Source organism: Rhinatrema bivittatum, chromosome 10 (assembly GCF_901001135.1).
Source record: "Rhinatrema bivittatum chromosome 10, aRhiBiv1.1, whole genome shotgun sequence".
In the NCBI taxonomy this organism is placed as follows: Eukaryota; Metazoa; Chordata; class Amphibia; order Gymnophiona; family Rhinatrematidae; genus Rhinatrema; species Rhinatrema bivittatum.
This window is the reverse complement of record NC_042624.1, coordinates 58,047,639-58,070,939: the sequence shown is the minus strand read 5'-3', so window position 1 is coordinate 58,070,939 and position 23,301 is coordinate 58,047,639. Positions and strand designations below refer to the sequence as shown.

General features: G+C 41.6%; 1 protein-coding gene across 3 annotated transcripts in view; it reads right to left on the bottom strand.

Moving 5' to 3' along the window:
* Window positions 1–23,301, bottom strand: part of DENND1B (DENN domain containing 1B) — a 505,088-nt gene that overhangs the window by 283,336 nt on the left and 198,451 nt on the right. For all 3 annotated transcript variants that reach the window (XM_029617745.1, XM_029617746.1, XM_029617747.1), the window contains exon 5: window positions 17,584–17,703. In XM_029617745.1, the coding sequence (XP_029473605.1) occupies window positions 17,584–17,703 (120 nt within the window). The remainder of the gene's footprint in view (window positions 1–17,583; window positions 17,704–23,301) is intronic.

Here is a 23,301-nt window from a genome sequence, read left to right as displayed (position 1 = left end):
GAACTTATACCACAGACTTAAAGATGTCGCTTGGAAGTGGCTGCACCTGGAAGGGAAGACTGGCATGGAGGTAACCAAAGCAGTTCTACAGGAACAGATCCTAGACTGCCTCAAATGGCCTATGCGGCAGTGGGTCTACTGACACCTAAACCTTACAGTTGAAAAGGCACTGGATGTAGCAGAAGCCTATTATCAGGCCCAGACCATGCCTGAGTCAACACTGTTCCCTAAGAAGCCACTCAACTCGGGTAGAGGACGGCAGAGCCCTAAGAGTCAGAGGTCTGAACAATCATTAACACAAATCTGGCAGAATTTTTCACCTCACCTTAGCCGGACCACCATGTTTCAGCTGTGGAGAAAGGGGCCATTTTGCCAGAGACCGTCTCCACAAGGAAGATGAGCCAATGGATGTTAATGTCGTGATCTTACACTTTTGTAGTTTTGTGAATGTCTCCATCCAGGGAGTCTCTACTTTTGTGATTGTGGTTAAGCTGATGGAGTTCCAACCCAGATATTAGTGGACTCTGGGAGTGTGAAAATGCTCGTATGAAGAGAGTTAGTGAAGTGAACCCAGATTGATTATCACAGAGTAGTGACCCTGGCATGCATCCACAGGGACCAATGGCAGTATCCAACAAGCTGGGTACAACTAAAGGTCCTGGTCAGCCAAGATAAAACTGAAGTGCGAGTTCTTCCTTGGCTATCCTACCCCGAGGTGATTGGATGAAACTGTCCAAACTTCAAAAGCCTCTGAATTGGTTCACAACAGGCTTATCCACTCACAACAATGACGAATTGGAGTTTCCAAAAATCTTTCCTTTTGAGGATTCAGATCGGTATCATAAAGCCTCTAAAACTCCTAAATCCTGGAGGTAACGCCAACAGGACAAATACAGTTATGTTGCCAATTTAGAGGCAGCCAGAAAGCAAGGATCATAGTTGGGGAAAGAGCAGTAACCCACCTAGATTGTCTTACCTGAACCCTTTGAAGTTACCCGGGGGTGACCAGGGGAGCTTCAGGCTGCCCAGCATGGGTAAAGCTACTGCAAATTCCCAGAATCCCACTGTGCCTCAAAGCTAGATTGCCCTCTATGGACATGACTGAAAGCAGTGCATGCCCCTCAGGATCACAAGCTGGAGTGTCCTCTAGAAGTCATGACTGCACATAGCACATATTCATCGGGCACAGAGGACCTTTAATGTCACTGAAAGGTGGTGAGACAGAGTGTCCTTATTGACAAGCAACCAGATACCTTACAGCCCATGTTATAACCAGCCTAATTTCTCAGGGCCACTTAATACAGGCTGCAGGGAACAATCGAGAACATGCTGGCATTAAAATGGCTGCATTTAGTTTAATGCAACAATTTTAGCACCACCATATTCTATTTCTAATTACTTTTCTACATTCATCATTAAAGGTAGATGTAACATACACATTAACTGTCGCTTCTATCCTGAGTTACTAAATAGACCCCAAAATTATACTGAAGATTTGTATACATTCACACATTTAGAAATCCATAAAACATAACAAAAAATAGAAATATGGAATGTAGCTATCCAATTTTCTGTGATCAGAGCAGAAAGATTTCAGCAGCTGAGTTTTTTTCTGTAGGATCTCAATTCTTCCAAAATATTTTTTTAATTATACTACAGTGTACATCAATGAAATGATCTTCCATATTGTATTGTAGAAATATTATTTTCTGTACTGATTCAGACCACTGCCATCATTTTATCTATAAAACATTTTCTATGAGGCAGAGAATCATAATTTACATTATTCACATATAGCTAGCTCTGGCAATGCTGTAATGTGCCTCTGCCAGACAAAATCAGCATTAGTAACTTCCTCACCTTTTTGCTATATACGGCAAGCTTCTAAATTTATGTCCCTTGACTTCTGAACTAAGGTTTTTTTTTTTTATTTCCAAGGGGATACTATAATAACAAAGGTTCACATTTCGGTGTCATATTATTCTGTCATATTTATCTTCAACAGTCTGTAAGCTCAATCTCCCACTTACATTAAAAAAAAAAAACCAACAACCTTTAAATCATTTTAAAATGTATTTAAATATGTGTCAAATTATGTTTTGAAATTAATGATCCTTTGCTTACTGCAAAGAACTTAGGGAGGTTCTCCTATAGGCAGTAAAGCATACTCTCTACCATACATCTTACATGCCCACCCATTCCCTTCATTCCCTCTCTCTTTCTGAAGAAATCCTACTTGTGCCTACCAGAGTAGCAGATTTATTAAATTAGGATGAGCTAATGGGGTCAAATATGTCATTTATGAGAAGAGCAAAGTATAAATTAAAAAAAAAATTATCAAAACATTATTGAAATCTTGCCAGTTGAACCATCATAGTTTTGAACACTAGAAAGTATATTTTTTTTAATAGCCAGAAGATACAAGCAGCTCCAGCCTAGAAAACAGTTTATTTTAATATTAAAAATAATCAAATATGGAGCCTGAAATGCACCATCTGCCAGATAAATTGCAGGAGGGGAGGAGGAGGCCCTTCCTCATTATGAAATATATCCTGCACACAAATACGGCTACCAATTGCTACAGGAACACCATGTATTTTGTGGTTAATTAGAAAATGGATTTAGGAATTTTTCTATTCTGTTATTGCAAACCAGCCACAAGGCAGCCGCTCAGAAGTTGATTCAAAGTTATGAATCGCTTTGGTAGCTTTCAGTAGACTTTCACCTCAACTGTGGCTCTAATAAAATATTCTTGTTTACGAGTCAATGGTTAATTAAAGGAAAGGAAATGTTTTCTGTCAGACAGTGAGGTAAGCACTAATAGTCCCAAACTATCAGCAGGAATCTATCTTCTAGTAATCAAATACAATGAAGGAAAATGCCTTTCCGTAGCTAAGTATCTAGAAGTCCATATTCAAAAACTATTTAGAAAGATAACATATTAGTTATCCATCTAAATGGCTTACCCGGCTATATTCAGCCCTTTTCAGGCTAAATTCTAGAAAATATCTAGTTACCCGGCTAGAATTTAGCCAGACAAGACGAGGGCATTCCGGAGGTCTTCTGGGGAGAAGTGGAGTTAGCCAAATAAGTTAACCGGCTAACTGAAATATTCAAAGTTACCCAGTAACTTTCTGTGGCTAACTCTGATCGGGCCATAGGGCTATCCCTAAAGTTAGCCGTGTATATTCAGCTGTGCGACATATAACGGCTAACTATCACAGCGCGGCTGAATATGGACCTCTTAATGTCTAGGGGAATGGATACAAAATGGGTAAAAACAAACATTCTGCTTCTAGTGAGATTTCCTAAAGGAAGAAAAGGAAAGTTTCAAGCATGATCTAGGTTAAAGAATTACAACGACTTACTGTATAAATCTGTCTTGCTCATTAGAACATTCCATTCGGAAACTCAGGGGACAATTTTATAGTCACACAATTTCATTAATCAGACTGAAGCCAGAATGTTTTAATGATTCCATATACAATGGGAAAACCTGTTAGTATTCATTATCTTTTCATCCTCGTTTATGTTGTATATTTCTGAGTTGAACCTTTTCGTTTGATTTTCAGTGCCCCTTTTTTTTTTTTTCAATTTCTTTCACTAGCCTACATATCTATAAAGAGAGAGGATCAATCAGAATAGACTCACCATCTGTTGATAGGTCACTTTGATGGATTCATTGTTGAATTTTTGTATTAAAGTTCTTGGTAAATTTGGGGGTGGGGCGCTTGAGAGTTTGTGTGTAAGAATTATAGGGGTCCCGGTGGTTGTGATGAATGAAAATATGGACATTGTTTTGGCCTCCTGAGATAACACTTTTCTGGACTTACCGTTCTTTTCCCTGTTGCAGCTCTAGCAGCAAAACAAGGAGCACATCTGTTCTTGAGATGGAAATTCTTTAGAAGGATGCCACTTTCCTCTCACAACAAAGAGATGGCTTTTTCCGCAACCTGACAATATGCCATCTTCAGTGGAATTAGTTTTGAATAAATAGGTTCTTGAGCAATATTGTTTCTTAGAATCAGTAGCCCACATTGAAAGCAATATTGCTTAATGTTATTATTTTCTCATATATTTGTTCATTATTATTTAAGAAGGATTTTTCTTCTTTTATCTATGATCGAAAGCTCCAGACACTGTTTCCCTAAATGCCTGTCCAATTCGTTTTCTTTACTTTTCAAAAAATGTTCATTTATAGTTTATTGCACACTCTTTATTATTAAAAATGCAAGTATTAATTTATTTCTTTTTAACATTCTACTAATTGTTTTTTAATGAAAGAGGCATCTATATACATTTGTGATTCCATACAGAGACTTTTTTTTTTTAACTTGTAACAGTGGCAACACATATCTTGTTCCAAGCATTTAATAAGTAAACAGAGACAGTTATTCAAGTGGAAATTAAATAAAGTCACAGCTTTATTCAGAGGAACTTGACAAAGTTCACTCAAGCCTTAGCGTAACATATGTGATGCCCCCAAAAACTAAGACAATGCAAGAAGGGGGAGTCATATGTCCAGCCCACCCCAAGCAAGCAAAGATGGACTTCATTCTCCCACCTCCCACCAAAAGAATGAAGGTTCGGACCTTCCTAACTACTACCCCATGTTAATAAAACAGTGGGCCTCCAGGACTGCTGGCCAAATCAGGAGTCACTGGTCTGCTGCCATCCAAGCCAGTATCCAGATGACAGACAACTCCAGCAGTCTCAACAGCATCTTGTGTAAATAACAGTGTCCAACCATATATATTCCACAAACCTAAGGCTTGGGTACCCCTGCCAACTGTGACATGTCAAATAGGGAGGATAACTTTCAAAAGTGCTCGTGTGTTCCATATACGTATGTATGTGGGTGCGTGCAAAGTTGCTACTGTATTTTATAACCTGCATGCTAACAATGGGGTAGATTTTAAAAGCCCTGCTTGCCGACGCACCTATTTTGCATAGGCCGCCGGCGCGCGCAAAGCCCCGGGACACGCGTAAGTCCCGGGGCTTCGTAAAAGGGGCAGGGGGCGGTCCGAGGCGGGTCCGGGGGCATGGCGACGGTTCGGGGGTGGGCCGGGAGGGCCAGTCCCGAGTCCTCCGGCACTGCGGCCTGTGCCGGGGGATGCCGAGGCGGCGCGCGCAAGTTACGCCTGCCTCAAGCAGGGGTACAACAAAGGTGGGGGGGGATTTAGGTAGGGCAGGGGGTGGGAGGACGTGGAAGGAAAGATCCCTCCGAGGCCACTCCGATTTCAGAGCGGCCTCGGATGGAACGGAGGCAGGCTGCGCGGCTCGGCACGCGCAGGCTGACGATTTTGCGCAGCCTTGCGCGCCTACCCCAGATTTTATAAGATACGCACGGCTACGTGCGTATCTTATAAAATCCAGCGTACTTTTGTCTGCGCCGATTGAGCGTACTTTTTTAAGATCTACCCCAATATGCACAGGTTATAAAATAAGAGTATAAAGGCGCAAAAACATACATGTAGAAATCATAAGTCATGCAACAGACTTATCCGGATAAGTTTGGACTTAGCAGGATACATCTGAAATGCGCAACTTGCCTGTATTAAGTAGCACTTTTCAGACTTGTATGACTAAGTAGCGCCTGCTGCTACTTAGCTGGATAAATTAGAATATAGCCTGCTAAGTGCCGCTACTTATCCAAATACGTTCAAATTTGTCCATCTAAATTGCAGCTGGTAAGTCAGAATTTAGCCAGATAAGTGTACGCAGATGATATACCTATATATTTGTACTTCAAATTAAAGGGATATGTGAATAGATTTTACTCACGCTGCTTTTACATGCATAAGTCAGGGGATTTTCTAACATGTGTGTGGCAATATAATGCTGACATGAAAATAATGGCAGAAATCTTACAGTTTAGAATTGAGGATAAAATCCCAGCTTTGATTGGCCCTGATCAAACAGAATTATTAAAGGTGGATCTTCTATAAAAAAAAAATACAAGGAGACAGCTTAATATAATACACATGGCAAAGAAACAAAGGATTCCAGGAGCTGTAATTTCAGTAGACAGATTTGATTGCAGCTAAAGTTTTCTTTGAGGTTTTTAGGAAGGAAGACTTCCTGAAAGACTATATTGCCTGGATTAAAGATTTATGCTCTAAACCAAGGCAAGGGCTCTACCCAATGATGTAATTTTAGATCAGTTCTCAGAAATACCAGAGAGGTGTGTCCCTTATCTCTGTTATTATTCGATCTGGCAATTGAGTCCTTGCCTCGGGTTATTAGGGACTCTCTACAGATTTATGAATATGATGCTAGAGAGAGATTCTTGTCATAATACTCCATTATATACTGATAACGCCTTGCTATTTTTATATCCTGCACCATCCATTGGGCGGGTAATATCAATATATGCATATGATCACAGATAAAAAAAAAAACCCCCACAAGCAAACAATTACAGAATGTGATCCGGCTTTGCATGTCACTAGTACTTTTGCCCTGTTTCATCTTCTAGAGGGATTTTATATTTTAGAGTCCTCCCCCCTTGCTTTATCCCCACCTTTTTGTGGGATGTGTCTGAGGGATATAAATGTCCCCCTCAGCATGAGATCTTGGTCTTTTGCCATTCCCCGGATGGACAGACCAGCTGGAGTTGAGGACTGATCAAGAGAGGAATTTTGAGAGTGGAAGATTTTGGAAGACTTTGCTATTTTTGAACCAGTTCCTGAAGGAAGGGAACCCCCCCGGTATTAAAGGACTGGGTTCTACAATTCTTTTATCTTTGCTCATAGTCAACAGCTGGGGTGAAGAGTGTGAAGATTTTTGAGATCTTGAACATCACTGTGGAAGTTTAGATTTATCTGTTTTTGGAAGGATAGCCTTGAGGAAGGGGTTTTACCACTTTTTTCCAGCCCTTGTTCATGCTGGAATTATAAAAAGACTACTCTAACCTCCAAAGGGAACGGATCTTGCAAATGGATGATGGTACAGGAGTAAGAAGAACATCTAAGAGGAGTGTCATGGATAAAGAGACAATAGTTTTTCTAACTTTGATTTTCCTGATGCTATTTCATTTTTTCTATACTGGCTTGGATTTTGATTTTCAAACTCAAGTAAACTTTTATGTTGATCACCATTACTAGACTTTGTGATTTTTGTTTATCTCTGGACATTATGGCCTGGTGTGAAGATTGTAATTTTTTTAAAATGTTGTTCTTTTTTGCTCCTCTGAAAAAACTCCCCTGCCCAGCAAATAGAAACAGTGGATTGAGACCTAACCAGTACAACCATATCTATGACCACACCACGAGCTGGATAGGTTAAGCCCCCGCCCCACCCCCACCCTGCTGGATGGACCCTGGCATCGTAGCTCCCTGGTTCTAGCCAAAAGCCAACTTGGTGTCCCGCTACAAGAATATAATGGCAGTGACCAACAAGTAAGATGCACACCAGTAATTCTTTGCATACCCTTACCAGACTACAGAAATCAATACAGTATTTCTAGATATTCTGCTTCAGTATAGTTACATATCAGGAACCTAATAAACTACTTTAAATTGGAAGTTCTCATGATCAAGTCCCAGACACCACTAGCTCAACATCTGAACAGATTCAGATGAGTGGTTAATGGCATTAAGTATTTAGGCATTTGGGTTCATGTGAACCTGTCCAGAGTATACCTAGGTAATTATTCCTCTCAAAGATAAAGGCTGACCTGACTAGGTGGACCTCACTTCTGATATCTTGGATGGGCAGGGTTAATCTTATAAAGATGACAGTTTTACATTTTATCTATAAGTTTCTACACTTACCCTGCAATGTCCTAGTAAAGACACTTACTCCTCTTAGGAGTCACATTCTTGATTTTATTTAGCAAGGTAGGATATCCAGAATTAGATAACCTGAATTTTTAAAACCCAAAGAGTCAACAAGTAGTATCTATTCTCATATTCCATATTTTATAAAAGTCAAAAATAGCAAGTATTTTCACTTTCGCGTGTATATATATGCACATAAAAAAGGGGCCTAAGAGCATTCCCAGCGGGGCCAACACTTATACTCGTACATTTGCCAACTTACTTGCATACATTTACACCTAGTTAAGTGATGGTAAATGTTTTTATTGTGTAGTACTGACTGGATGGGAGGTTTGAGTAAACTGGGGGGAGTTCAGGCTGAAGAACAAGGAAGGTCTTGCTGACCTAGAGAAGGAACAGGCAAACTGGTGGACTAATTGGTAAACTGGTTAATTTCATTTAAGTGTGCATGTTTTGAAATAGATCAACATACATGCATAAATCGGGGCTTGCGTGAGTAAATTCTACTTTACTTTTGCACACAATATATATGCATATATATTTTTAAAACAAGTAGGGAAAGTATGCATGTTCAATGCATAAAAACAGTTTCAATGGATTGCATGATTTGCACATATGTATTGCGGGGTAGAGAAACATGTATTTTATAAAATGTGCATATATCCTACTTGCATAGATCTGCTTGTTGCCATATATGCGCATATATCCACCGCGCACATTTGTTTCATAGTTATCCTCTCTGGATTTGGAATGTGGTGGCAAACAAGCCACCACATGAGATGGCAAACAAATGGACTAGCTTATATCACACCTATAGTTAAAAATAATATGCAATCACAGGTGACTTTCTAACCAGATGCCATAATATAGAGCAATTAAAGTGAAACCTCACAAACACCCGAGTGCCAACAATTTTTTAAAGTGAAAACCCTCATAGATGATCAGGGCATAAGCAGAAGAAGCTTTATGTGAACTGTTCACTTATAGGAATGCAACTTTTTGTTTGTTGCTAAGTTTAACAGAAATGCCACTTAGCAACAAACAAAACATTGCATTCCTATTAGTGAAAAGTTCACAAAACGCTTCTTCTGCTTATGCCCTGCTCATCTATGAGGGTTTTCACTTAAAAAAAAAAAATTGTTGGTACTCGGGTGTTTGTGTGGTTCCACTTTAATTGTTATATATATTTTACCACAATTCATACCAGTTCTTTTCTTTACATTATAAGATAAAGCAAAGCACGAATCAAGTTCCTGGAACAAATGGTGGAAAATCAACATCTGAAATAACTTTTAGACTGAAAAGTGAAATATCAGATTTCCAGACATAAACACTTCCTATATTTATAATTAAGGAAAAATATTGAGAAAAAAAACGAGTGAGGGAGATGTAAGGGAGGAATGTGAGGAAATTAAAGAAATTCTGTATTGTTCTGATGGGTGGAATCATATAGTTTATAAATTATATGCATAATTGCAGGATGATCTGGAGGAGGAGGGTGCATCTCTAACTCTTTTCTATAGTTGGAATACAGATCTGCAAGAGATTGGACTCATATTTGGAAGGCCTCTAGGAAAATTTCCATATGTTGTAAAACTAGGAAACTATAAATTATTATATAGGCCATTTAAAGATTACAAATGGTAAATTCTTTCCCATTCAGTTTACCAGTAATAATTAAATATCTCCCTTCTTGATCTTTAATCACCTTAGCTACTTGTAAATTTGTTGATTTGCTAATCGGAATGGCTACTCCTGCTTTTTTACCTTTGGCTGCAAAGAAAAAACAAATGGAATGGAAAAAAAGCGAGAATCCCGTTGAGGATATTGATGCGTCCTATGGAGCAAGGAGGGCTAAATTGTCTAAATTTACAGAGAGACAATATGGCTTGCATGTTAAGACATGTCTCAGATTGGGTGGGGGATTCTTATTTCTCTCGTCAGGAATGCCTTCAAAGCTGACTAGGACCGATTTCTCTAAATGCCTTACTTCATATAGACTCAGGACAGATTCCTAAAAATGTTAGATCTATCTTAACAGTAAATTCTTGCAGAAAAGCCTGGTCTTTACTGTGTAAACTATTGCATCATGAAGGTGGAGTTTCCTCTCTGATGCATTTTTGTAATAATCTTATGTTCCCGCAAGAATGTCCAGTTGAGTCTGTCAAGGCTGGCAAGGAAGAGGATTCAAGAGCATTCAGCAGCTTTTCCTATAAAACTCTGTTGTTCATAGTTTTCAAGAACTGCAGGAGATATTTTCTATGGGCCGGATTTTAAAAGGGTTACACGCATAAGGTACGCGCGTAACCCTTTTAAAAAACCCCTGTGCGCGCCGAGCCTATTTTGCATAGGCTCGGCAGCGCACGAAAGCCCCGGGACGCGCGTAAGTCCCGGGGCTTGCAAAAAGGGGCGGTTGGGGGCGTGGCCAGGGGGCACGGTTTTCGATCGGGGGCGTGGCCGAGTGCCACAACACAGCAGCCTGTGTCGGGGCCTGCCACGCCGGCGCGCATAAGTTACTACTGCCCGGAGGCAGTAGTAACTTTTCTGATAAAGGTAGGGGGAAGGGTTAGATAGGGCCGGGAGGGTGGGTTAGGTAGGAGAAGGGAGGGGAAGGTGCGGAGGGGGTGGAAGGAAAGTTCCCTCCGAGGCCGCTCCGATTTCAGAGCGGCCTCGGAGGGAACGGGCAGCGCGCGCAGGGCTTGGCGCGTGCAAGTTGCACAAATGTGCACCCCCTTGCACGCGCAGACCCCGGATTTTATAAGCTACGCGCGTATCTTATAAAATCCAGCTTACTTTTGTCCGCGCCTGATGCGCAAACAAAAGTACGTGCGCGCACTCTCTTTTAAAATGTACCCCCATGTCTACTAATGAATTTTATGCATATCTGCATTTTCATTATGAGTTTCCCTGTCAATCATTGGGATCCCATTTCTAATAGTAAAAGGAAAGAGATTCTAATGGGGGATAAGGTAAAAAAAACATCTGTAGGTGGTTATAACAGAATGTTGAATACTATATGCCCCTTAGAAGAGCTCACTGAGTTACATGTGAATTGGGTCAAATGGTCAGATTTCTAACACTTTGTTTTATTTGTTAATATTATTACTCATATATATTTGATATGTATACTTCTAGTTTTTCTGTTAAATTAGCACATTACTTATTCCACTGATGTTCATTGGAAAGCCTTTGGCTGAATTACTGTTTGCTGTAAACCGAGGTGATGTGCATTACGTGCCGCGGTATATAAAAAACTATAAATAAATAAAATTTGCATACATGAGATTACAGAAAATGCGATTCTAAGAGAAACACAATACAAATTTTTACTACAATTATATTTATCACAAGTTAAAGCATATAAGGCTACACCTTCTTCCTCTTCTCTGTGTCCCAAATGCATGAAGGAGGATGGAACTTATGTATACGGATTTTGGTCATGTCCTATTATTCAAAAGTTCTGGGAAAAAATAGACAGTTTCTGCTCTAGCTTACTTAGGACTCCTCTTCCTGCAGACCCAAAGATTTGGTTATTTGGTTCTTTTACAAGCATGTACTTAAATGTCAACCCAACTGAAAAATTGTTCATAGAAAAGGCAGGATTATTAGCAAAAAAAGTAATGTTATATACTTGGACTGGTAAGGAGATTCCGCAGATCCCTCACTGGCATGCTAGAATGGTAAAGCTATTTGCTTTTGAGTATTTAACAGCAAAAAATGGTTCTAATAAGAAATTTCTACTATGATGGAGGTTTGGCAGACCTTCATGGATCATCTGTGTCCCACTGTTAGAAATGCCATTGTATATATGTAGCTAGGTAGGTAAAAGAGTCTTTGTAAGATTCAACTTTTAGATTGAACTTGTAAATAAGAATTTGTACCATTGTACCCATTGAAATTTCCTAGGTATTATGTTATCGCCCTGTGCACATAGATGAGGAAGAGTAAAGGGTGGGAGGAGGGGTGGGGGAGAAAAGAAACTGTGGGTACAATTTAAAATTTCTATATGTGATCATTCTAGTCTATCTGGTGTATCAAATATGGTGTCTTACCTCTACATTATAAGTAAATGTTATTTCTTGTACTTCATTGTTTCAAAACTAATAAACAGGTTTGGGGGGGGGGGGAAAGGGGGGGGGGAGGGCTCCAGTGGTGATCTGGGAAACTAAAGACTGGCGAGTCTGACTTCAGTACCGGGAAAAATTGTGGAAACTGTTACAAAGAATAAAATCATCAAACATTTAGAAAGACATGCTTTGATGGGACACAGCCAGCATGGATTTACCCAAGGGAAGTCTTGCGTCACAAATCTACATTTTTTTGAAGGTGTGAATAAACATGTGGACAAAGGTGAATCGGTAGATGTAGCGTATTTGGATTTTCAGAAAGTGATCAATGAAATCCCTCATGAGAAGCTTCTAAGAAAACTAAAAAGTCATGGGATACGAGGCAATGTCCTTTTGCGGATTAAAACTGGTTAAAGACAGGAAATAGAGAGTAGGTTTAAATGGTCTGTTTTCACAGTGGAAAAAGGTAAACAGTGGGATGCCTCAGGGATCTGTACTTGGACCAGTGTTTTTTAAATATATTTATAAATGATCTGGAAAGGGGTACGAGTGAGATGATCAAATTTGTGGATGACACAAAATTATGCAGAATAGTTAAATTGTGATAAACTGCAGGAGAACCTTGTAAGACCAGAAGATTGGGCTTCCAAATGGCAGATGAAATTTAATGTGGTCAAGTGCAAGATGATGCATAAAGGGAAAAATAACCCTTGCTGTAGTTACATGATGTTAGGTTCTATCTTAGGAGCTACCACCCAGGAAAGAGATCCAGGTATCATAGTGGATAATACATTGAAATCGTCGACTCAGTGTACCATGGCGATCAAAAAAGCAAAAATAATATTAGGAATTACTAGGAAGGGAAAGGTAAATAAAACGATGGATATCATAATGCCTTTGTATCGCTCCATATTGAGACCGCACCTTGAATACTGTGTACAATTCTGGTCGCCACAGAAAGATATAGTTGCACTGGAGAAAGTGCAGAGAAGGGTAACCAAAATAAGGAACATGGAATGGCTCCCCATGAGGAAAGGCTAAAGAGGTTAGGGCTATTCAGTTTGGAGAAGAGACAACCAAGGGGGGATATGATAGATGTCTACAAAATCATGAAATACTTGAACAGGTTAATGTAAATTGGTTGTTTACTCTTTCAGATTATAAAAGGACTAGGGGGCACTCCATGAAGTTAGCAAGTAGCTTATTTAAAACAAATCGAAGAAAATTATTTTTTTCTCAGTGCATAGTTAAGCTCTGGAATTCATTTCCAAAGGATGTGGTTACGGCAGTTAGTATAACTGAGTTTAAAAAAAGTTTGGATAAGTTCCTAGAGGAAAAATCCTCAGTAAGGAATTGTAGCTTGAGATCTATTTAATGTATGCTTGGTACAAGCCAGGTACTTGTGACTTGGATTGGCCACTTTTGGAAACAGGATGCTGGGCATATTGGACCCTTGCTCTGACCCAGTATGGCATATCTTATGTTCCTATGTAGTAAATGAGACTTTTTCCAACGGCATTTCAAACACTGGACATCTTTTCTAATTCCTTGAAGTTCAACTATAACCCAAAGTAAAGGCCGTTTACACTTACAGGCTCATCTAAAAGGGGCAATATCATTTAACAATAATCAACCAACCCCCCCCCCCCCCCCCCACCTCAACTTCCTCCATCAAGGAAGAGAAATCACCTAGTCGGGCACTGAAATGGTCAAAATTCACTTTTATCTACTTCAATGACATAAGAACATGCCATACTGGGTCAGACCAAGGGTCCATCAAGCCCAGCATCCTGTTTCCAACAGTGGCCAATCCAGGCCATAAGAACCTGGCAAGTACCCAAAAACTAAGTCTATTCCATGTTACTGTTGCTAGTAATAGCAGTGGCTATTATTCTCTGACTGGTCAAACTTGTCTCTAAATCTAAAATTTCACCAGAGTACGATCTGATTAAGGCCATTGACAGCAAATGAAGTTGTCCATCTACTACGAATTCCTTTTAGCCTATAACTAAATTGAGAATGCAACCACCCATTTGAGAAGAACTCTCAACCAATTGTTCCATACTATAACTGTAAAACAGATTTAAAACTATAAACTTTATGGAAATTTAACATGTCCATATAGAGATTAAAATATCCTAATGTAGGGAGACCGCTAAATTATTTCTGCCCTTCTATGAGTCTGGGGACATACAGAAAACTCAGGATGGAGACCCGGGACTACTATAATGGTTAGCAAGTTTAGGAAAAATGTTAAAAATTTCAGTTGCTGTAATACCACTAAAAGAACACAGGATGGCATGATGGATGTGTGAGCACTGTGATTTGGGAAAATATTTGTATGTTTCCAAGGTTTGGGTTTCTCTGATTGGTTGCTGAAAGAGAAGCAGGTACTCTAAAGGGGGAAAGTTTTTGCAGGGTTTTACCTTTCTCTCCCCGCCCTTGCCCGTGGGGATTAGGGACCTCAAATACTCAGCCTGCAGGCTAGGAGCCAGACCCTCCACGGAAAATGGGACCCTGTAGGAGCTCTTCCCCATCAAGGAAAGAGGCCCAAAGCCAAGAAGAAGTGGAGAGGAGTCAGTTTCATTCATGGGGTTTGGACCAGAGCAGAGAAGCATGAGATGATTGCTGCAGAGCATCAAGGAGTAGGCTCCCCCCTCTGAGAAACTACCATGCAACAAAGAGGAGAAGTGCAACATTGGGGTGAGTTCATAAAAATGGGAATGGCCAAGGTTGTCCTTTGATGTTGAAATGACCAGAGAACCAGCAAGGAGAAAAAGTAGCGGTTTACTTCTTCCCCGTGGCCAGAATGTGGGTGTTTTCCTGTTCCAGAGCAGGTCTTAATTTGTAGAGGAATAGCCCGGAATGCAGTTCCACCACTTCTTTTTAGTTTTAAGAGGCAGAGCAGATCCAGCCCCTCCCTGTTAGGCAGCCTGCAGACAAGAGGGGAATGAGCTAGGAGCAGACAGAGCAGAGAGTAACCACTCCGATCCTACTTCCCATGGCTCCTGAGTTCAAGCCTCCTGTCTGTGGATCCATTCTCAGGTTGTCCTTGGATTTCCTCCTCCGTGGTTAGTTCTTCTTGTTTGTCTTCAGTGTCTTCGTTTTCCTGAGGTCTTCATCTTCTGTCTCCCTTTTGGACTGATCTTCCGGCTTTGATTCTGAACTGGACTCTGACCTTGCGTCTCACCACCTGCCAGGACTCTGACCATGCATTTGGCTGTCTGCCCCTGACCATGGCCTGTATACCAGCATTGCTCTGACTTTAATCATCACTTGACCTCTGGCTGTGCCTCCGCTGAACCAACAGCGGGCGGGCCCGTAGCATTCCCATCTGCCTGGACTTCCACCACCGCAGAGGCCCCTACCTAAGACCAGCCGGCCCCGGCACCCAAGGGCTCAACCCAAGGGGAACATGGGCTGGTATTGGTGAAGCTCCAGTTGGGCCTCTGCTTCCACCAGCTCTGCCTGCCGACGGTGGGGACCTGTGGAGCTCCTCCCCATAGGTAGTGCAACTCCTCCTCGCCCACATCACAACATGCAATCTCAGGGTGACCACAACTCAAAAGCTCCCAGGTATGGTTCCCAGGGAATAAGAGTGTACAATCAGTTAAGACGAGTGTTTGAACACATTATCAAATGAACAAAAAGTTGAGCTATCAAGTCAAGGAATTATCGCGCAAAGTGCAATAAGTGGTTTGGGAAACACAACAGCGTTTTCCCATTACAAAGAGCCATTGTAAATAAATCATATTGTCGATGCAGTAGAGGCTGTGTAAGATACATTCCCCTGACGAAGCCTATGACGGCAAAACAGAGGCCTTTGTAGGGACAGTGGAAAGAAATGGTGGTTCCCGACCGGATGTTCAGGACGGTAGGAAGGGCGACTTAGTGCTTTAATATGTAATTACAGTGAGCCGATAGCTTCTCAAGCAGTTAAGCCGGAGCATAGCTTGAAGCCAGCACAGCTCATCCGGGACTTAAAAACAATTCTGGTAGTAAATACGGGGCTCAAGAGTCTTTTTTTCTCCTATATATAAAGCACAGAGAATATCATGTTAACAGGGCCAGTCTTGGAACCATTCCCCGTGTAACAGGACTTTTTTTCATCGAAGAGCTTTTAAAATAATACAATGATTTGAATTGGTGGCAAGCTTCCTCAAGCAACAAGATAGTTGTAATTCCAACATACTATATTGCCAGATCACACGTAGTGTGTTCACTCACCACGAAGCAGCTCCTGCCATACCTGCTTATATTTTAGGAAATGTGTCTATGAGACTTTTCAGGGTTCCCCCTGAAGAAGCCCTTACCAGCGAAACAAGGACCTTGTCGGGGCTTTACATGTATTCAATCGGAAAAATATACATTATTGCATGATGGCTGTATGGTAAATGGTTGCATAATGGTAATGTAAGGTGGGACATGTGCATGGTAATGTGCATGTGCACATTACCATGCACATGTAAGGTGGGACATGCACATGTCCCACCTTACATTAGTAAGGTGGGACATGTGCATGTAGGAATTTTTGTATTTTACGCCACTTATTATATCTATATAAGTTTTCTTCATATGCTATGCAATTGTATCCTTGATTTTGTTATAAAACAATCTGTGTATTGTTTTTGTACAGCTTGTAATATGTTACATTCAATATAGCAGGTGCTGCTCTTTTATTTTAACTTTCGTATATTTAATTAAAATATATATAGTCAAACAAAGAAAGACTGAAGAAATCTTTTTAAATCAATAGTCCCCACCTATCACAAAATATATTCCTAATAATGAGCTCAAATATTATAGTAGTAAAAAAATTATTATTTATTTCAGCATTTAAGTCTTTTTTTATACCGATATTAGTAGCAACATCATATCGGTTTGACAAAATTAATATCAGTTAACCACTTATTAAAAACTCTATCCAAAACTTCTTTTCACACAGAGACAAATATCAGAGCGATCAAAGGAACCATAACGCCGATATTTGTCTCCGTTTGAAAAGATGCCACATAGGATGCCACTGTGTTTTACCACCAAATAATTTGGAAATGTACATGGAACCTCCACTACAGTAAACGGACTGGCAGTAAATGTTTGGCACAAGGCCCTCATGAAAATTCCCAAATGAGAGGAGGACAAAAATCAGATTCTTTTTTAGTCTTTCTGTTATTTATTCGGTAAGAAAAGGACTAAAACATTGTCTAATTGTGCTAGAGATGTGTATGTATACACTCAGTCACAGCATTAGAATACAATGCTTCTTGTGACTGACTGCAATGGGCTCTGGCATGAACTGCTAATTAGCACTTGGACAGCACATCATTAGAGCTGAGTAGTTTCTGTTCCTATTTGTGTGTTGGTGGTGCAGTCAAGAGAGCAAAAAAAAAAAGAAAAAAACCAGCAGTGGTCAAAATGCATCACTGGAAGCTGGAAAGTCTGCATAGCATTTTCATTTCTCATTTTCTAAGTCAGTTTTTCTCTACTGCTCAGAAAAGGGAAGGCTAGCTATAGCTACAGAAAGCATTTTATAAACACAAAATAGCTTGGGTACATTCTTCTAAAAGTTTTCCAGGGTGGAAAGGTAAAAGGAATATTTTTTTTTAATTGCTTTAAACGTGGACAAGCAATGAACTTGTACCGTGATATCTATGGCATTAAGCGCATGGATGTAAAAATGAAAAGTTACTTGTGGCATTGAGCAAGAAATATTAATGCTTTTCATGTTCACTCACCTTAGAATACACAAGCAGACTTTGCCTCCTGATGTCAAGCGGCAGAATCCAAATCTCTGTTTGCTTTCAATGTCGGTGAGCACAAAGGTAAAATGCTGCCCAACTTGGTTTTGTGACAGCCTGTAGAAAAAATATGAATATGAAATCTTACAGTATATACAATTTATTTTTTAAAAAAGTCAAGTAAGGCTTACATTCATGTTTAATATAACAAAAACATCAATGAGAACTGTGCCTTCATGTGTGGGACAAAGACTCAATTTATGGTAAACAAGATTGTGTTAATCAAACAAAGGAGCCAATTTTACACTAGGGTGAAGCTCCAGCTCATTCACAGATTTTCAAAACTAGCAGTGTCAGAGGAAATCATCCCAACTATTGTCCAAACTATTAATGAAGAAAACTTGGTAACCAATCCACAAGAAAGACAAAAATATAAACAGGTCTAGAACTTCAATTTGAAGCTGGATAGGGCGAAGTGAAGTATGACAGAGATCTGCAAATAGCTAGAAAAAATGATTTGCACCCAGTTCATTGCATTATTCCAATGGGCCCGTTTTGAAAGACATTTCAGCAGATTTCTGTGAATTAGCATCACAGAAACCATGAAACTTATCCAGAGAAATTGATAAGATCTGCTTCACCAGCTCTGATGGGAAAAACAAATATAATGGATTTTACCAACAGATGTGATGAAAAAATGAAATTTCCATCAAACTCAAACCAAGGGAAATCCACCTGGCTTAATTTCCAATAATTATCATGTATAGTCTCTAGGAATATTTACTGCTGACTATGGTATCTTACATTATGCCCTTTTATGTAAAATTTGTTATAGAGGAACACATTCAGAGGCATTTAGCTGAATAATTTGCTAGTTATCAGGCTAACATATAGAAACATAGAAATGATGGCAGAAGAAAACCAAATGGCCCATCCATCTGCCCAGCAAGCTTTCATACTTATTTTTCTCATACTTATCTGTTACTCTGACTGCTGAGGTCAGGGCCCTTATTGTTAACTTTTTGGTTCTAATTTCCTTCCATACCTGCCAGTGCTGGAGCTGCATCAATGTAAAGTATCAAGCCTAAATGGTTAGGGGTAGTAACCGCCACAATAAGCAAGCCACTCCCACGCCTATTTGTTTACCTTGTTGGTTGTTGTCTGAATATAAATCCTCTTTTCTTCATTCCCTCCTGCCATTGAAGCAGTGAGCTGCACTGTATATGTATTCAAAGTTTTTCCAGCCTGTGCGATTTAGTCCTTGTTGGTTGTTCCAATATAAATTCTCTTTTCTTCATTCCCCCTGCCACTGAAGCAGAGAGCTGCTTGGATATGCAATAAAAGTGAAGCATCAGGCTAATTTGGTTTGGGTAGTAACCGCCATAACAAGCAAGCTACTCCCACGCTTATTTGTGAATGCAGATCTTTTTTCCCATATTTCCTCTTGCCGTTGAAGCTTAGAGCAATGTTGGAGTCGCATTAACCTTGTGTATGTTTATTGACTATGGGTAGTGTTATGAATGAGCTTAGTTGACAAACTAGGAGTTAGCAATCTGTTATTATTGGCTCCTAAAGGAGGAGTCAGCAATCTTGTAGTGTCTCAGATATCGTCTTGCTAAGGAGTAGCAATCTGTAATGAATCTGATATGGTTGTGGGTGGATCCCTGGGCCAATGGCAGATGACCACGCCCCCGGGAGGATATCCCGAGAGGGACCACCGGCTAGGCTTGAGTATGGAGACAGACACACATTAGTTCTTTTATTAAACAGGTTTTTGAAACCACCAGAGGTGGCAGTAGTGAGCTGATATGCCTGGCAGGGCTGTAGTCCCTCAGTTACTGGAACAGCAATCCCAGGATGGCTGAGCTGTTGAGAAACTGTAGAAAGTGAGTAGGCAGAGTTCATGAACAGAACTAGATGACACAACTCATATAAGGTCTCAAGGAAGCTCAGGAGCTGGAAAAGTTTAGGCCCTCGAGGAGCGAGTACCTGGTTCCAGGGAAAGCTCTGAGAGAGCGATGGTAACTCACAAATGTTTGTAGCAGCGATAGCTTCCAGGCAGTAGAGAATCTTCAGAGTGTCCAGGAACATGGGCCCACAAGGAGCAAGTACCGGTTCCTATCTGTAATCTGAAAGTAAAGAAAAAGAGCAAGGCCCCCAAGGAGCGGGTACCTCTGGTAAGTCCGAGGAGGTAGAGTAGCTTGGGGGAGTAGTCTGTAGGTAGCAAGACACATTCCCATACCCAACCCCTTGCTAACTCAGCTGATAGCGAAATAGAGACCTTTAAATATTGGAAGCGGATGACGTCATCTCAGGGGGACGCCCCTGAGGTTCGCGCTCTTGCTGGTACTTCAATCAGAGTGCGCGCGTGCGCCCTAGGTCTTCAGGCAACATGGCGGATCTGCAACGTCGAGCCGGTCCGGGAACACCGGAGGGAGATGGCATGGAGATGCCTTGGCAGCCAGCCGTCCATCAGACCTGGAGAGAGTCGCCACAAAGGTAAAGAGGGCGGAGTGAGGACGTTGAGAGGCGACGGTCGCAACAGGAAGTAGCCATCATTCCTGCAAGCCACTCCCATGCCTCCATTTCATTCCATTCACATCCTCAAGACTTTATGGATCCACAGCATTTATCCCATGCCGTTTTGAAATCCTTCACAGATTTGGTCCTCACCACTTCCTCCGGAAGGGCGTTCCAAGCATCCACAACCCTCTCCGTGAAGAAATACTTCCTGACATTGGTTCTGAGTCTTCCTCCCTGGAATTTTAAGTCATGACCCCTGGTTCTGCTGATTTTTTTCCAACAGAAAATGTTTGTGGTTGACTTTGGATCATTAAAATCTTTCAAGTATCTGAAAGTCTGTATCATATCACCCCTGTTCCTCCTTTCCTCCAGGGTATACATATTTAGATTCTTCAATTTCTCCTCATAAGTCAATGATTATTTGGGCACTTAGCTAGATAAATTTGGGCACTTAGTGTTGTGACCATCACTTCCCGACAGCTTCACTCTGCCTACCTTTCCTTTTTTGTGACTCCTCCTGCTCTTCACGGATGCCTGACTGCCGTGGCGTCCGCCTGCCGTCCTCTCCGGCGTCCCCGAACCGGCTTGGGCACTGCCTCCCGCCATGTTCTTCAGATACCTTAGGGCGCCATGCGCCGCGCGGCTCTCACTCTTATTTCCTCATTGGCACGTTCCTCAGGGGCGTCCCCCGTGATGACGTCAGGCTGCCCGGATATTTAAGCCTACAGTTTATTGCTAGCCGTTGAGTTAGCAAGGGTGATTCTACGGATGGGATTCGCTCTCCGTACCCAGCTACTCTGCCTTCCAACTTCCATTGGACTCTTTCTGCTAACGGGATACCCTCTCCTCGGTGGCCTCTTTTGCTTCTTTCAGGTCGCTATCAGGTAACCGGTACTCGCTCCTCGAGGGCCCATGTTCCCTGACCTGCTGCCTGCATCTATCTCCTCTTCTACTTGGAAGAATTTACTACAGACACCATCAGTGAGTACTACTATCATCCACTCCTCAGAGCTGCCTCCCAGGTACTCGCTCCTCGAGGGCCTGCCTCCATTCCAGCGCCAGTGCCATCTCCTACGTGGAACCGCTGTGTGAGTACTTTGTCAACAAGTCTCTCTGCTTCCTGGGATCTCGCTCCTCGAGGGCCAGCTCTCCCTATTTCAGGGCTTCTCCATATTTGGGACTCTGTGAATGTTCTATTGTACTCACTTTCTCAGTTCTCTCCACTACAGCACTGCTACCGGAGAAACCGCTGTTCCAGCGCCCTGGGGAATACTAGCCCAGCCAGGCTACATCTTCTACTCACTACTGCCACCTTTGGTGGCTTCTCAAACTGTCTAAATAAAGAACTATCTGTGTTTGTGTGTCCAGTGCTGAGCCTGACCTGTAGCCCCTCACGGGACTTCCCCCCGTGGGCATGGTCAGCTGCCACAGTGTCCAAGGATCCACCCAAACCTCCCTAACTATAACACTTAGTTGGATACATTTTAGCTGGATATCTCATTATCCAGCTAAAATGTATCCGGATAACTTAGGAGCATTCCAAGGGTGTTTCAGGAAGAAGTTATAGTAGCCAGATAAGTTATCCAATATTCAGATAACTTATACAGCTAAGTCTGGTTGTGCCAAAGAGCTCTCCTAAAGTAAGCCGGGTAAAGTTAGCTGACTAACTTTAAGATAGCCAGATATATTCAATAGTGTGGCTACACTACTGAATATACCTCCAAAGTTAGCCAAATAAGCTTATCCAACTTACAGGGTCATTCTTTATTCTGCGATGTGCTGGTATCACAGTGGTATTATTCTAATTAGGGGAAGGGGAGGAGTAAATGTATATAGGAAAATTGGTTCTTACCTGCTAATTTTCATTCCTGTTGTACCACGGATCAGTCCAGACAGTGGGTTGATCCTTCTGTCCAGCAGATGGAGATAGAGAAAAAACTAAAGGGTATCCTATATCAGGACAGTGCTCACCCTGCATCCCTTCAGTATAAACGTTATCAAAGCAAGAAAAGGTAAAGTTAACCAGTAGAAGATCAAGCAAGTAACAACCAACATGTAATGTGAACTATCAACATGTGAAAGAACCGCTCTTACATATATATCCAGTTGAGAAAGACTTCCGGTGATTTGAAGTTCCGAACCAAACAAAGAACCAAACAAACAAACAAGAAAAAAAACTTTGAGTGGACGAATCAAAAAGAAACCACAGCTGGGCGGGAGTCTGGACTGATCCGTGATACTACAGGAATGAAACTTAGCAGGTAAGAACCAATTTTCCTTTCCCTGTACATACCCGGATCAGTCCAGACAGTGGGATGTACCAAAGCTTCCCTAAAGAGGGTGGGATCGAGACAAACCCGCTCGAAGCACCTGCCTGCCGAAGGAGCCAAACACTGGCACCTGGACGTCGAGGCGATAATGACGAGCAAAGGTATGCAGAGACTTCCAAGTAGCCGCCCTGCAGATTTCCAGAGGCGAGACCGACTGACTCTCCACTCAAGAAGTAGATTGCGCACGCAAAGAATGGGCCTTCAAACCCTCCAGAACCGACCGGCCACAACAGATATAAGCCAACGTAATGGCCTCCTTCAGCCAGCAAGCAATGGTAGACTTAGAGGCCTTGTTACTTCTATTTGGGCCACTCCATAGGACAAAGAGATGATCAGAGATGTGAAATTCGTTAGTAACCTGTAAGTATTGGAGTGGGACTCTCTTTACATCAAGACGCCAGAGGTCCCCGCCAGGTGTGCGTGCAATGTCTTCAGGAGAAAAGGCAGGAAGCTCCACTGACTGATTGACATGAAAAGAAGACATGATCTTTGGAAGAAAGGATGGCACCATCTTGAGGGAAACACCTGAGTAAGAAAAGCGGAGAAAGGGCTCCCGACAAGACAAGGCTTGGAGCTCAGACACTCTCCTGGCCGAGCAAATAGAGACCAAAAATACTGTCGTAAGAGTGAGGTCTTTAAGCGTGCCCCGCCGGAGAGGTTCGAAAGGCGCCTCACAAAGGGCTTGAAGCACCAAATTGAGGCTCCAGGATGGACAAGTAGGCCGGACAGGTGGGTTTAAATGTTTGGCCCCTTTAAGGAAGCGAATGACATCCGGATGAGTCGCCACCGCGTAACCATCGATACGCCCAAGGAGAGACCCGAGGGCTGAAACCTGCACCCGCAGAGAATTGAAAGACAAACC